The sequence below is a fragment of the Rhinopithecus bieti genome, unplaced genomic scaffold (assembly GCF_001698545.2).
Source record: "Rhinopithecus bieti isolate Rb0 unplaced genomic scaffold, ASM169854v2 scaffold_2205, whole genome shotgun sequence".
Classification (NCBI taxonomy): Eukaryota; Metazoa; Chordata; class Mammalia; order Primates; family Cercopithecidae; genus Rhinopithecus; species Rhinopithecus bieti.
Genome location: NW_016803673.1, coordinates 2,194,139 through 2,209,843, shown reverse-complemented (window position 1 = coordinate 2,209,843; position 15,705 = coordinate 2,194,139). Strand labels below are relative to the sequence as shown.

The 15,705-nt window shown below is 55.1% G+C and overlaps 1 protein-coding gene across 1 annotated transcript in view; it reads left to right on the top strand.

Moving 5' to 3' along the window:
• The first annotated feature begins 1,717 nt into the window (after positions 1-1,717).
• The window catches only part of DBH (dopamine beta-hydroxylase), a 25,501-nt gene continuing 11,513 nt past the window's right edge, over positions 1,718-15,705 (top strand). The window contains exons 1-6 of the mRNA XM_017848981.1: positions 1,718-2,068; positions 5,965-6,111; positions 8,325-8,582; positions 9,482-9,658; positions 10,288-10,390; positions 13,878-14,044. Of these exons, the coding sequence (XP_017704470.1) occupies positions 1,721-2,068; positions 5,965-6,111; positions 8,325-8,582; positions 9,482-9,658; positions 10,288-10,390; positions 13,878-14,044 (1,200 nt within the window). The 5' untranslated portion in view covers positions 1,718-1,720. The remainder of the gene's footprint in view (positions 2,069-5,964; positions 6,112-8,324; positions 8,583-9,481; positions 9,659-10,287; positions 10,391-13,877; positions 14,045-15,705) is intronic.

Below are 15,705 nucleotides of genomic sequence, written 5' to 3'. Positions count from 1 at the left end.
GGATGCACTGTTATCTCGATGCCAGACACCTGCTTACATGGCACAGACAAGGAGGTTTTGGAAATAATCTGAGGCATGAAAGTGAGGTGCTCTCAGGCGAGGGAGGTGGCATGTCCTGACGGGAAAGCCAGACCTTCAGAGGCTGAACCCTTCCCAACACTCAGCAGAGAACTCCAAGAGTGTCTCCCCCTGGCCTGGGAGTCAATTTCACACTGTTGCAGAGGTGCGTATGCACTTGGTCCTCACCTGCCTGGGCCTTGGGTGGGGGTGAATGGTGCCCCTCTGGGTGCAGTCAGTGGGGAGGGGCTCATGGCCTGAGCTTGGCTTTGCAGGGTGGCCTGGCCACTGTGGGGCAGAGAGCACCGCCTGCCAGGGCCAGGGGAAGGCTGGCACTTTCTCCAGATTTCATGTTCATGCAAAGACACCGTCATTCCTTTCCACAGCACAGAGCTCAGAGCTGAGGCAGCCTCCAGACCTGCCATCATGGGTATTTGAGGACTTAAACGTCACTGTCAGCCTATGACATTAATGTACCCCTAAGGCTAGATTCTGGGTCTCTCCAAAGAGACGAGAAAGACGATGAGAAAAAAGGAAGGAAGGGAGGGAGGAGGCTAGGGAGGAGGTTACGGAGGAGGAACGGCTTCTAGCCCAGCTGGAGAGATCTGTCAACCCAGCCTGGGGGGTGGGGCTGGGGGGATCAAGCAGAATGTCCTGGAGGCAGTTGCGCTCAGTCTGCTTGTGGGAGAGGACAGGAGGGAGAGATGCCATGGTAAGACTGACCCTCAGGCCCATGGGTGGATGATGGCAAAGGTCCTGTGGCAGGTGTGGGAGAAGCAGGGCTGCGGCCAGCTGCCCTGAAAGGCTTCAAATTCAGGCCAGATTTGCTCTGGGAAAGAGGAAGCTGTGGGTTTGGGAGCTTCAGAGACAGGGGAGCAGGCCTGTCACTCACCCTCTTTTCCTTAAAGGCTGTCACCCCAGCAGTGCACCCTGCAGCCTGCCTATCCCCTGTGCAGCTCCAGCTCCGTGTGTCCCCAGAGATGCACCCCACGCCTGTGTCCCCCACTCCCTATGATGCTCTCGCGCCTTCTGGAGCAGCCGTGGTACCAGCTGGAGGCTGTGGGAAAATTGAGAGGAGACAAAAGTGGGAACAGCAGGCCGTGGAGGGAGTGTCTAAACACAGGGACTATTTGGAGATTGTCTTATTTTTGGTTCGAAATGGGCCCACCCACTAGTATTGTACAAACGGCTCTGCTCCCTGGACCAGGCCTGAGGTGGCTACAGGCCCATCCTTCACTGGTTGGCCTGGAGCAGCTCCTCGGACCTCAGTCTGCTCATCCGTGGGTGGTGGAGGTGGTGCAGACCCCATCCCACTGGAGACTGGGCCGGACAGCCTGTGAGGCAGTCAGCCGGTGCCTGGCCAGAGGGCGTCTGAAAGGCCTCTTGGCTGCAGGGGGGATCTGCTTTTGGGACAGCTCTTCAAAGCCATCTCAGAAGCCACAGCATCCGCCTGTCTGCTTCAACTCCCACTGATGACGTCCATGTGTCATTAGTGCCAATTAGAGGAGGGCAGCAGGCAGAGTGCTTGGCCTGGGGCGCAAGCTTCTGGGAGGGACAATTGAATTCCCCACCAGACAAATGTGATTACCCATGTTACTTGGACCCACCCCATTCAGGACCGGGGCATAAATAGCCAGGTGGGACTGGAGAGCTCACCCCAGCCATGCAGGACCCCAGTCGGTGGTGTCACTGGGCCAGCCTGCCCTGCCCCAGTGTGCGGGAGGCGGCCTTCATGTACAGCACAGCAGTGGCCGTCTTCCTGGTCATCCTGGTGGCTGCACTGCAGGGCTCGGCTCCCCCTGAGAGCCCCTTCCTCTACCGCATCCCCCTGGACCCCGAGGGGTCCCTGGAGCTCTCATGGAATGTCAGCTACGCCCAGGAAGCCATCTTCTTCCAGCTTCTGGTGAAGCAGCTCAAGGCTGGGGTCCTGTTTGGGATGTCTGACCGTGGCGAGCTTGAGAACGCAGACCTCGTGGTGCTCTGGACCGATGGGGACACTGCCTATTTTGCGGTGAGTCTCTCCTCCCTGCCAGCTCTCCAAACCCTTCCCGACCCAGCACCCCATCTGGCTGTCTTTTTTTTCTTTGTTTTTGAGACGGAGTCTCACGCTACCGCCCGGGCTGGAGTGCGGTGGCCGGATCTCAGCTCACTGCAAGCTCCGCCTCCTGGGTTTACACCATTCTCCTGCCTCAGCCTCCCGAGTAGCTAGGACTACAGGCGCCCACCACCTCGCCCGGCTAGTTTTTTGTATTTTTTAGTAGAGATGGGGTTTCACCATGTTAGCCAGGATGGTCTCGATCTCCTGACCTCATGATCCGCCCGTCTCGGCCTCCCAAAGTGCTGGGATTACAGGCTTGAGCCACCGCGCCCGGATCTGGCCGTCTTTCTACACTCACCCTCCTTAACCCAGAAAGTTTGTCTGCACCTCTCAGTGTTTGAGCTGACTCTGCTCTGAGCCGAGTCTGCACCCTGAGCTTGGGTATCATGGGGATCTCAGTTTGAGGACAAAATAGGAAAGACATGTTTTCCACAGTCCTTAACTGCCCACCCCAAATCATGGGACCCAGCAATCCCAAGGAATGGAACTATACACAAAGGACACACACACCACACAAACTCATGCCGCTCCATACCCCACACGTGTGGGAGCACAGACCCCACGACCCCCGGTCCTGTAAACAATGTCCCCAGAGCACACATGCCCACTGATGTGGGCCAGGTGGTGGCGCGTGGCCAGGCACTGCATGAGGCCTGTGCACCCATGGGATCCACCTGACCTACTGTGCTTGTACTCATGGACTGACTGAGCAGGTGCAGACACCCTGCCCCCACCCATAGGTGTCGGACAAGCCCCACAGGGCTCAGCCAAAACTGTCAGGATGGGCTCTTGACTCCTTTCTGCCCAAATTTACCTCCACTCTTGTTTCACAGGGTGGAGAAAGGGGAAAAATTTCCCTTCAAACTGGAGAGGACTTTAGGCCCTTCCACAAGCTGCAGGGGGTCCCCGAAGTGGGCAAGCCCACTGCCTGCCCTGGGTCCTACTCCTGCCTTCCTTCCCATATGGGACTGGCCACTGGGGCTTCTTTGTGGATGAAACCCAACTCTCTCCACAGAAACAGACAAAGGAGGGACAAAAAAGTTTTATTTCCAAAGTCAGGAGGTGCCTGCTTTAACTGGGAGCGCAGAGCTGGAGCCGGGGAGCTGAGCCTGTGCAGAGCGGCCACCTCCAGCTCTGTGCCTTGATCTCACCATGGGATGGTGGGGAGCTGGAGAGCTGAGTCTGTGCAGAGCGGCCGGCTCCAGCTCTGCACCTTGATCTCACCATGGGATGGTGGGGAGCTGGAGAGCTGAGTCTGTGCAAAGCGGCCGGCTCCAGCTCTGCGCCTTGATCTCACCATGGGACGGTGGGGCAGACAGTCCCTCTCTGCCTTTTTGGGTGTTGTGAGTTCATGAGGGCAGACGGTGGCCGCCGTTTCTGGAGCTGAGCTTGCCCCTCCAATTCCCAAGACTCAGCCAGGAGGCATTTGCCTGTGTCACTAGTGAGGCTTAGGGCCACCCAGATAGGATAGGTGGAGCTGCCTGGGAAGGGCCCTGCTCTGACCCATGAGGCTGCACAGATTCCTGTGCACAAAGACACTCTGTGGCTCAGGTTCCAGCCAAGAAAGACCTGGGACAGCCCTGATTCTGAGCCATCAGCCGTCTGGAGGAGCAGCTGAACCCCATCGCTGACAGTTTGGAGTTCTTTTTTTTTTTTGAGACGGAGTCTCGCTCTGTAGCCCGGGCTGGAGTGCAGTGGCCGGATCTCAGCTCACTGCAAGCTCCGCCTCCCGGGTTTACGCCATTCTCCTGCCTCAGCCTCCCGAGTAACTAGGACTACAGGCGCCCGCCACATCGCCCAGCTAGTGTTTTGTATTTTTTTAGTAGAGACGGGGTTTCACCGTGTTAGCCAGGATGGTCTCGATCTCCTGACCTCGTGATCCACCCGTCTCGGCCTCCCAAAATGCTGGGATTACAGGCTTGAGCCACCGCGCCCGGCCTGACAGTTTGGAGTTCTTTGCAAGCCTCTGCCATGAGGCACCCTGAATGCAGGAGTGTTTGCTCCTCCCTGGTGCAGCGTCCCCCTGCCTGCATTTCCCGGCTGCTAGGGGAGCCAGAGGAAGCCAGGTGACTTTGCCTTTCCGTGCACTGGCAAGGTTAATTTGCACAACAAATTCCTACGGAAACAAATGTCAGCCTTGTTATTCCTCCCTAAGCAATATGTTCAACTAATATCTTCTTGATTTCCAGCTGAAATATCACAGGAGAACTTTCTGCCTCTGTTTAAAATGAGTCTCTCGGCAAATCAGCAGTGTCCCCGGCAGGGTGGCACTGCGTGGCTTTTTTCTCTAGGGAAAGTTTTGCAATATCTTTTGCAGATTTCTTTTTTCTCAAGGAAATGAAGAAAAGATGTTTTACCCCTGAATGTACGATTAAAAAGAAACAGCCCAAAGTCCTTAAGGCCAAGGGTCCGAGGCTTTCTTGAGGGTTTCCATGGGAAAGGCCAGGCAGGGCAGGGAAGCAGCTTTGTTTGGACAATTCTGGTGGGCTCTGGGTGGCTGGGGTGGTCTCTCTTTGCCTGGTTCCTGGTTGCCTGGTTCCTGGCCCTAGGGTGATTTTAGGGTCGGGGCAATATTGGCCTGGGGTGTGAGAGTCAGGTGGAGGAGGTGGCTAGGGATATGGGCTTGGGGTGGGTCGGAAGGTTAGGAATAGGATTCTCACACACACGTGGATGTTGGAAGGCAGGACAGGTGTAAACAACTCTGGTTGTCTGTTTGAGCCTGCAATCAATGAATAGATGCCAAATAGACAAATATGGAATCTAAGAAGGGCCCTTCTTGAGTACGAAGGGCAGCCTGCTTCTCGGGGAAGGTTCCTCACTGTCTCTCAGTAGATCTCCCTGGTGGTCTTCTTCCCTGTGACCTGGCCTGGGGCCACCATGTCCCTGCCCCTTAGGGCCCAGTGCAAAGGGAGCAGCCAGGGACAGGGAGGGCAGAGGTCACCGATCCAGATCCCAGGAAGCACCCTCAGATCCACAGGGACTGAGGCCCAGCAGCCCCAGCTCAGCTGGCAATGAATGCAGAGCTCTAAGGTGAGGGGAGCAACGCCTAGGCTGCAGGATTTAAAGTGGTGCTTCAGGCTGGGTGTGGTGGCTCATGCCTGTAATTCCAGCACTTTGGGAGGACGAAGCAGGAGGATCGCTTGAGGCCAGGAGTTCAGGACCAGCCCAGGCAACATAGTGAGACCCTATCTCAAAAAAAAAAAAAAAAATCCAAAATTACATGTATTTATAAAGTAATAAAGCAGTGCTTGTTCTCAGGGTTGTGCCAGTGCAGGGTGGGTACTGGCTATCAATCACCGCCTTAGATGTGGCGCCCTGGTTTCTCTCTCCTTTCCTGTTCATGTCCCATCCTGTTCCCAACTTTCCCCTTTCTGAGGCTCCACAACTCTCCTGCCTGCATGAATGTGGGCAGCACGGGTTTGAGGCATTGTTCCCAGTCCTGACGAGGTGTTGGGAGCCTAGCCTAAGGTATCTTCTTAAGAAGCTCAGTGTCCCGCCCTCCAGGCCTGGGAATCCCCATGGCTAACAGAGCCTGTGACCTGCTGGCAAGTGAGAGCCCTGGTTCCTGGATGCAGAGGAGGTGAGCACTGTCAGGGTTCGAATCCACTGCCTCCAAGCAGAAATGGACATAGAAGGTGTGAGTGAAGCCCCAAGCCCAGGCAGAATGCTCAGATCCACAGGGACTGAGGCCCAGCAGTCCCAGCTCAGCTGGCAATGAATGCAGAGCTCTGCCAGGGAATGCCCTCTTCCTTTGTGGATTGGCCCGGCTTGGCTCCTTCATGCCTGGAGCCCAGTGCTTGTCTCTGCAGGACGCCTGGAGTGACCAGAAGGGGAAGATCCACCTGGATCCCCAGCAGGACTACCAGCTGCTGCAAGTGCAGAGGACCCCAGAAGGCCTGGCCCTGCTTTTCAAGAGGCCCTTTGGCACCTGTGACCCCAAAGATTACCTCATCGAGGTAAGGGGTGGTTGTGAGCACCCAGGAGGGCGTGGGCTGCGTGTACCATACTGCCATCCTGTGCCAATGGCATAGTACCTTTCCTGTCCCTGGTAAGTCTGGGGCCTGGGCCTGGCCAGCTATGACAGAGAGAAAGCCAAGGAGGATGGCCCAGAGGCAGTGATGGGGTCAAGGTGCTTAGGATGGCCCAGCTCTGCTGTCACCCCTGAGCCCTCAAAGCAGCAGCTCTTTGCTGACACGTAGCTGACATGGTTTCTAGACGCGCTGCGCTGAGGCCTCTCCCATTGGACTACACCTTTCTCCTGGATGTCTCTCTCCTCCTGGTCCTATTAACCATCAGGTGGAATTCTGGAACCCAGGAGACCTGGCTTTCCATCCCGGCCCTGTCGCCAGCTCGCTGTGAGGCTCAGGACAGCTCCCCTCCTCCTTTGGACCTCACTTTGCCCATCTGTAAAACGGGGATGGGAACTAGATCATTTGTACGGCCTGACCAGCTCCGTCTGGGAGTTCATGGGAGCCACAAAACATTGCAAAACCCACAGGCTTCTTATGCTGCTCTAAGAGTCCCCCCCGCCCCAATCTCTTAGGGAAAGCAACCCACCTTGCCCTTGAAGACAAAACCCTTTTAACTCTAGCACACCTGACACCTTTTGTCTTGTGTAAGTAATCCTTTGGTGTGGCAGTGGCCTGGGGTGGCAGCTAGTGCCAGGTCTTAATCTATGGGGTTAGCTGAGTGACCACACGGGAGGCCAGTACCATTGAAAGATTGATTGCATTTCCTGAGAGAAGGTGCACCTGTGCCGTGCAGGCCCACCTGCGGAGCCCTGGGTTTGGTCAGGAGGCAGATGCGGGAGCCAGGGGAGAGCCCAGGCTTGAGGCTTTCTTGGGGTTTCCATGGGAAAGGCCAGGCAGGGCAGGGAAGTCGCTTCATTTGGACAATTCTGGTGGGTTCTGGGTGGCTGGAGTGGTCTCTAGTTGCCTGGTTCCTGGCCCTGGGGTGATTTAGGGCTGAGGCAATATTGGCCTGGGGTGTGAGAGTCAGGTGGAGGAGGTGGCTAGGGATATGGGATTGGGATGGATTGGAGGGTTGGGAATAGGATTCTCACACACGTGTGAATGTTGGAGGGAAGGACAGGTGTAAACAACTCTGACCATCTATTTGAGCCTGTAATCCGTTAATAGATGCCAAATAGACAAATATGGAATCTAAGAAAACAGAACAGCTGGCTGTTTGCCAGATGAGGAAACTAAGGCCCAGAGGCAGCGAGTGGATGTACCCAGGGGTCGGGGTGTACTGGGGCAGACCTGGTGCCGGAAGAAGTGTTCTTCCAGGAGGTTGTTGAACCCTTACCCTGTTTCCCAGTGGACGAGGCAAGGGTGAGCAGAGAACCTTCCGGAAGCACCTCACAGGGAAGGCCAATGCCTGTGTATGTTCAGCCCAGAGGCTCCAGGCCAGGTATAGGGGCCTCTGCCTGGAGCTCTGGGCGTCCTCTGCACAGGGTGACCCACCAGCCTTCCACAAACTCAAAGAGCAAATTAGCCACCCACATGGGTCCGCACCCGTGGTGCCCAGAAAGCTACGAAAGGCACTTTCCATACCCGATCACCGTTTCCACTCACGATGGCATGTGAGAAAGCCAGCCCCGAGTCTTGCCTCCTGAGTCTGCCTGTGGCCTCCAGCACCACGTAGACCCACGGAGCTTTCTGTGGTTGCTTGGTCCCCTCCTGCCAAGCTGGTGGTGACTATAATACGGTGTGGCTCCGCAGCTCAGTGTGACCGTCCGCAAGCCCCAGGGTGGTTCCTTCCTTTCATAGAGGGCACTGAATCCTCAGGCTGGGCTGCCGAGCTGACCAATGATCCCCCACACCCAGTCCCCCGTGACCTTGGGGTCGGTGGAGGGAACAAATGTCCTGGCCACACTGGCTCATGGCGGGCCCAGTTGTCACTGCTTGAATGGATGTTAAGTGAGCACAGGCGGAATGTGTTTAGAAAAGTATTTGATGGTCAGTGCAAATAGGGGATCCTGGGGGTCATCAGCCCGGGATTTAGTCCCAGCTAGTGCCATGCAAGCCTCAAGGGTCCCTTATTCACAGAGATGAGAGCAAGGTGTGTCACCTGGTAGATGTGGGTGGGCAGGGATGTGGCATCCCCTCAGGAGCCCAACTCTGGGGGCTCTGAATGGGTGACCAACTGAGCCCCATCTTGGCTGCAGGACGGCACAGTCCACTTGGTCTACGGGATCCTGGAGGAGCCATTCCAGTCACTGGAGGCCATCAACAGCTCGGGCCTGCGGACAGGGCTACAGAGGGTGCAGCTCCTGAAGCCCAATATCACCTTCCCGGCCATACCCTCAGACACGTGCACCATGGATATCCACGCTCCCGATATCCAGATCCCCAACCAGGTGACCACGTACTGGTGCTACATCCACGAGCTTCCCGAGGGCTTCCCTCGGCACCACATTGTCAAGGTACATGCGGGTCCAGGACCCAGGTCCTCGCCCAGCCCTGCCTTCCTCCTGGGCCTGGGTTGTCCCTGACCCTGGAGAGCTGTCCACAGTCCTGGTCGGACCAGGTGTCCTCTTATCACCGGAACCTCAGGCACCTGCCTGAAGTCCTGCAGGATCAGCAAGTAGTCTCGGCTTCCCTGTCACTCTGCTCACTCCCTCACCCTCAAAGGGCCTCTGAGCTCCCACTTCCCTGCCTGGACCAAAGCAACCAACATCTTGACTTCTGCATCTTTCCTTGGGACAGGAACTGCTGTCTGTCTGCCAGGCCACCTCCTCCTTCATGAAAAAGCAGCTTAAGTCAGAATTCACTTGCTCTCAAACACCCGCCCGGGGAAGGCAGAATAGCAAAGGCCATAGCTGTCAAGTGTCCACTATGCCCCTGGCCCTGGGGGAGGGGCGAGGTGATCGCTCATTCAGGACAAGAGCCCCCAGTTTCTAGCAGGGGAAGTAGGCCCAGGGAGGTTATGTGAGTGTCCAGAGTCACACAGCAGGAAGGTGCATGGCCTTGAAGGTACGCTCTGGGCCCAGGCTGTAACTTCAGGGCTGCCCTGCCTCCCACTGAGGCTGCAGGAGCTGGCCCAGCCACGGACCCATATGCATGAGGACGGCTGCATCCTGTCCCTGCCTTGGCAGGAAATGGCCTGTAAGAACCTCATTTCCTTCACTCTGGACCTCTCTACGGGATTTCTTTCTGGGCTGATGGCTCCACCCTCATGGCTCTGAGCCCCAGAAGTGTCCCTGAAATTGCCTCGATCATCCCCCATTTTACAGATGGGCAGACAGACACCTATGGAGGATAGCTGCTGGGGAGGGGAGGGTGGGCGGCCGGTTCCCGGGCTCAGGGGGCTGCCTCCTCACAGTACGAGCCCATCGTCACCAAGGGCAACGAGGCCCTCGTGCACCACATGGAAATCTTCCAGTGCGCCCCCGAGATGGACAACGTCCCCCACTTCAGCGGGCCCTGTGACTCCAAGATGAAACCTGACCGCCTCAACTACTGCCGCCACGTGCTGGCCGCCTGGGCCCTGGGCGCCAAGGTGCGTTCCCCATGACCCCAGCATGGTGTCTCCTGCCTGGGCCCCTGGCATCCCCACACCTCTGTTTCCCCAGCTTCACTGTCTCAGAGGCCCCAAGAAGGGGCTCCTAAGGGGGCTCATGAGGCCACCAGAAGGGCCAGGCCTGAGACGTCCCCTTCGCCTCTGTGATGTCTGAAATGCCACCTGCTTCCAGCTTTTTAAAATTTTCCACAGAAACACAAGTGCCCCAGGACCTTATCCTCAGCGGGTCCTGATTCTGTTTCCCAACTGGAGTCAGGGTTTTGTGCACAGAGTGGTGCCAGGGCTGGCTGGTGGGGTGGGGCCAGTGTTGAGGCCTCCACAGGCTGAGACAATGGGGGTCTTGCCAGCTCTTGCACCTGTCCAGAGAAGGGGTTTTGGGGGCAGTCTCAGCCCTAAACACCAGCTCCTCTCCCCGACACCCTGACCCGAGTCACAGGATGTTCCTTGGGCTTGTAAAGAGATGTCAGGAGGAAGCATCGCTCTAATCCTGCCACGCCCCCTCCTCCACCCCTGAGGCTTAGGCCCCAACAGTTGACTGGGTTTGTCCCTGCCCGGACCTGGGACCCTTTCAGGACACACCCGTCTGTCTGACATCCTGCCCCACACAGGCATTTTACTACCCAGAGGAAGCTGGCATTGCCTTCGGGGGCCCTGGGTCCTCCAGATACGTCCGCCTGGAAGTTCACTACCACAACCCGCTGGTGATAGAAGGTAGGGGTCTCTGATGCCATCTTCCCCCTAGGGCTCAGCTGTGTTGAGCCAGTGAGAAAATTCCACCCTTTGTCTGCCCAGCATGGCGCCCCTGCTGTGCAGCTCCTCTTGGCACGAGGCCCTTGCATCTGCCTCATCTGCTCTCCATCTTCCGTGGCTGTGGTGGGCTCCCAGGGACAGGACCTCGAGGGGCTCACTCCTCACAGCACTGCCAGGGCCCAGCAGTGGCCCCGCACCTCCCTCCTTGTCCCTATAATACTGGTGGCCATCGGCGCAGCACTGTCCGTCCCAGGGGACAGGACAAGGAGAATTTTCATAAAGGAAACTGCCAGATGCCAAGTTCCAAATAGAGGGAGGGGTGTGTGCATAAACAGGAAGGTGGTAAAGCAGGGCATATTCCAGCACACAAGGGTTCCGGCCTGGCCGGAGTGCAGGGATAGGAAGGGGAGCTGGGGGCAGCTGCTGTTGGATCACGCATACCTGAGGGTGGAGTGAGCAGGGTCAGCCCTCAGCATGGCAAGGCCAGGTGACGCTGTCTCAGAAACTGAAAAAAATACTTCCCTCTCTCTGTTGCACCAGCATCTTCCACCATATACAGACACACACATGCACACACATGCACGCACACACATGCACACGCACACACGTACACATACACATGCACGCACAAGTACACACATACACACACTTTTTCTCTCCCTCTGAATGGTGCTTCTTATTTTCATTTGTGCAAGGGGCAGAAGTGGCCTAAGAGATAGGTGCTAGGCTGTGCCTCACCACCTCGGGGAGGCTGGGTGGATGACCTCACCCTCTGCCTGTTCTCCCACCTCCCACAGCTATTGTGAAGCTGGAAAAGGCTCACGCACAGAACTTGCTGTGGGCACGGGGCTGTGCTCAGCTAACAGTCGCCTGTGGTTTTTTTTCCTGGCTGCATAAGTAATACCATCCGCCACTGTTGGAGTTATCTCCACATGCACAGAGAAGGGTATAAGTCAGCTTGGGCCTTAGCATGATACAGGATTTATTGCTCATTTAAACCCTGAAAGCAAATGGATTTTTGAAAACTCCTTAAGCATCAGGGAAGTCTGTCTATTCATGATTATCTGGTTGTATTTATGGATCCTTTGCCAAATATAAGGATGCTCCTGTCACTTCACCAATCTTGAGATGGGTTGCTTTTCTATAAATATCAAAATCCCACAATTATTTCATGATTTAATCCCCATCTGAATTTTAACCAATTGCAACACCCTTTTTATTATTATCCTCTGATGTAATCAGCCCGGAGATACAGGAGCCGTTTGAGTTTGGATGGTGTAGGGGTGTCGAGGGAAGAAGGCACAGGCAAGAGGAGCTGTTTTGGCCTCACCTTAAAGGAAACAAGCAGGGAGATGGTTAGGCCCCCCTGAAAATGCCCTGCACCCCAGTCCACAGCCCCGGATTTGAATCCCAGCTTGGCCGCTTCCCAGCCCTGTGGTCCTGAGCAGAGTTCAGGCTCCATCCTCAGTTTCTTCATCTGTAAAATAGGGCTGATGATTCTTACTGTGCAAAGCTCCCATGAAGGGGATAGGTTATGCTTAGAGCATTTCTGGCACCCAGGGAAGATGTTAGTATCTGTACCACCCTCTTAGTTTGTCTGATCAGAAAGAGCAATGCATGTACACTGGTGAGAAGATGGAGAGCAGCAAAGCATGAAGAAGATGAAAGCACTCACGAGCTCCCGGCTCCCGGTTTTGAAGTCAGCACTGGTCACCCGGCTGCGTGTCTGTCCTGACTGCTTTTCTGGCCCATTAACGTTTTTCTTGTGACCAGAATTTCATATCTTTTTTTTTTTAAGTCTTCATCAGAAGCTTTGTCCCTGTGAATTAAAACCCCTTGTCAATTTCACACTCCTTGCCACCTGACATCCCTTTCCTATACGTAACCCAGGGGGTGGAGTCTCCTGCTGCGTAGCCCCTCCTGACCACCCCGGCATGTCCACCATACATCCGGGGGCATGGGGCCATGGCCAGGCCTTTAGATCCTCCCCCAACCATGAGCCCAGCCTGTATTCTGAGCCTGACTGCTGATTCACTAGGCACGGAGTTTCAGGAACGGCGGGGCTACCTGGATGACGCCTGGTTGTGAGGATGTTCCAGTGGGTGCCAGCATCCCTGAACCTCTGTTTTTTTGTTTTTTGTTTTGAGATGAAATCTCACTTTGTCACCCAGGCTGGAGTGCAATGGCGCGATCTCGGTTTACTGCAACCTCTGCCTCCCAGGTTCAAGTGATTCTCCTGCCTTAGCCTCCCGAGTAGCTGGGATTATAGGCGCGTGCCACCACACCTGGCTAATTTTTGGATTTTTAGTAGAGACAGGGTTTCACCATGTTGGTCAGGCTGATCTTGAACTCCCGACCTCAGGTGATCCACCAACCTCGGCCTCCCAAAGTGCTGGGATTACAGGCGTGAGCCACAGTGCCCGGCACCCTGGACCTCTGACCATCAGTTTCATGTGACCGCTGGGAGGCTGGCCCAGGGAGCTTCAGGGACTCTCCAATTAGCAAACTGCAAGGAGAACCAACAAGCATGACCACACCATAATCAGAAGACACAGTTTCCGTGACTGGAAGAAGCACCATGTTATTCCTTTGGAAGAGGCCCTTGACTGTGGGCTGAGGCCCAGAAAGGGACAGCAAGTCATCTGAGAGCACACAGCATGCTGTTGACCAAGCGGGACCCGGGGCCGTGCATGAAGCGGGGCTAGACCTGCAACGCTGACCCTCCTCCTGGGGGGCCAGATTCTCATTCAAATTGTTCCTGACATGTCAGCTTGGTAGGTGGATTCCCTGGGTCTGCAGGACATACATCAAAGTAGTAAAAGCAGGGGCTGCAGGGAGGATGTGCTCCTGGAATGCTTCTTGTTAACATCAACACAGAGATACACTCACACTTGCCCAGCTTTGACACAGGACCAGGGCTCTTCTATGCCAGCGGCAGATGGGAGTTCTACGCCCTCTTCTTCACCCAGACCACACCCTGCAGGTTGTCACCGTCCTGCAGGCTGATTTCCAGCTTAGGTTCCTTTGAACATGGAAGAAGAACATCAAAGCACTTACAAGACAATCTGAGCACAGAATCCAAGTTGTTTATGAGTTTCCAGTTATCAGCAGCATCTCACCCGCACCTGATTCCATGGAGGCTTGAAGTGGCTCATCTTGATCACATCTTTCCATAGCATTCAACTAGTTTTCATAGAAACAACAGCTCTTTCTTCCCAGTGAGTGTCACCTGTTTGCGTTAATTGATCTTGTGAGCTGCCTGGCATCCACAGGCGTGGAAACAAAGACAGCCAGCTCTTGGTCTGCCTAGCAGGTGGGAGCAGATGGGGGGTGACCAGCCCTGCCTCCTGGCTGAGGCTGGCTGGGGTCATAGGGATAATCTATCGGCAGGGGGAGGTGAGAGGGCCTCCACTCGCCGCTCACCTCCATCCATCCCACCTTCTCCCAGGACGGCGCGACTCCTCAGGCATCCGCTTGTACTACACAGACAAGCTGCGGCGCTTCAATGCGGGGATCATGGAGCTGGGACTGGTGTACACGCCAGTGATGGCCATTCCACCGCGGGAGACCGCCTTCGTCCTCACTGGCTACTGCACGGACAAGTGCACCCAGCTGGTGAGTGGGGTTGGGCCCGGCACCACACCCTCCGTCTTCCCACGTCCCCCAGTGGAGGCCTGGCAGGTGGTGGCCCAGGAAGGGTGGCAGGCACAGCTTTGATTCCCCTGACCCTGAATCCCTCTGCGGTTCTTGCTCTCTTCTGTATGCAAGGGTGCCTTCCTGCTGAGAGGCCATTTGTGTGTGTGCACCTCCCTCTCCAGCAATAACCATGGCTCCCACTAGTCCACACCCACGTGCCAGGCTTCCACGCGCTGCATTTTAAAATATGCCTTCATTATGTAAGCAACACACACGTGCACTTGCCACTCAAAAGCGCAGGCACTGCAGCTAAAGAGAATGCTCCCCTCATCCGCTGCCGCCTCTCCCTGAGATATCCACTTATTGGCTCTCTGTGCGCTTCCAGACCTTTCTCCTGTGTATGTCAGGAAGCCCTTGCAGGTGTTAGAAACCTTTTGAGTTTTTTTTAAAAAAAAGTTGTATTTAATAGTTTACAAATTTTCAACAAATGGAGGCATTTTTCTGGTGATTTGCCTTTTTATTGCTGCATAGTATTCCACAGGATGGGGTTTTCACCATGTACCTAACCAGGGCAGGACTATGTAAGGCAGTGAAGTGCCAGGTACAGGATCTGAGGGAGACTGTCAGGGAGACTGAGGAGCCTCAGTCTCCCCATCTGTGAAATGGGTACAACACTTACTTTGCAGGTCATTGTGAGAAGTAAAGCTACCTCACAGGAGGAAACGTTTGTAACATATACACAAACTATGAAATAACATCCGTCATATAAGAACTCCTAGAAACTGACAGTAAGAAAAACAAACCACCTACTGGAAAAACCGAGCACAGGGATGAACAGAAAATAGGAACAAATGGCCAAGAGGGAGAGGAAGAGATCCTCAAGTCCACAAACAGAAAATTCAAGTTAAACAACACTGACATGTCTTCACGAGCTTGTCCTGAGGGCTGTGCATGCTGGGTGGAGGCACAGGTTGGCACTTAGACTCTGGTACCAACAGCAGGTCCTGTCCTTGGCTTCTGGCGAGATCGGGGAGTGACTACTAAAATCCCCTCCTCTGCTTGCCTTATCTTGGTCCAAGCCTGTGCTGAACTGTCTCCCTATCAATCAGTGTCTAGGCTGTTCTCAACTTTTCACCGATAGAAAGAAGCTTCCCGGAAATCCTTGTCCATGCCGGAAACCGTTTTCTCATGTAGATTTCTAGACGTGAAGTTGCTGCTCAGAGATCTGACCATTCCCTTGAATAAATCTTGCAAAATGCCTCTCAGAAAGGCCATCTGCTGCTTCCTCCCACACACAGGATGAGAGGGTGCCTGGTTTTACTGACCCATTGGATTATTAATATTGTAAATATTTTCTGGCCTGGCGCAGTGGCTCACACCTGTAATCCCAGCACTTTGGGAGGCCAAGACGAGCCAATCACGAGGTCAGGATATCGAGACCAAACTAACACGGTGAAACCCTGTCTCTACTAAAAATGCAAAAAATTAGCCAGGCGTGGTAGCGGGTCCCTGTAGTCCCAGCTACTCGGGAGGCTGAGGCAGAATGGCGTGAACCTGGGAGGCAGAGCTTGCAGTGAGCCGAACCGAGATTGCACCACTGCACTCCAGCCTAGGGGACAGTGAGACTCCGTCTCAAAAAA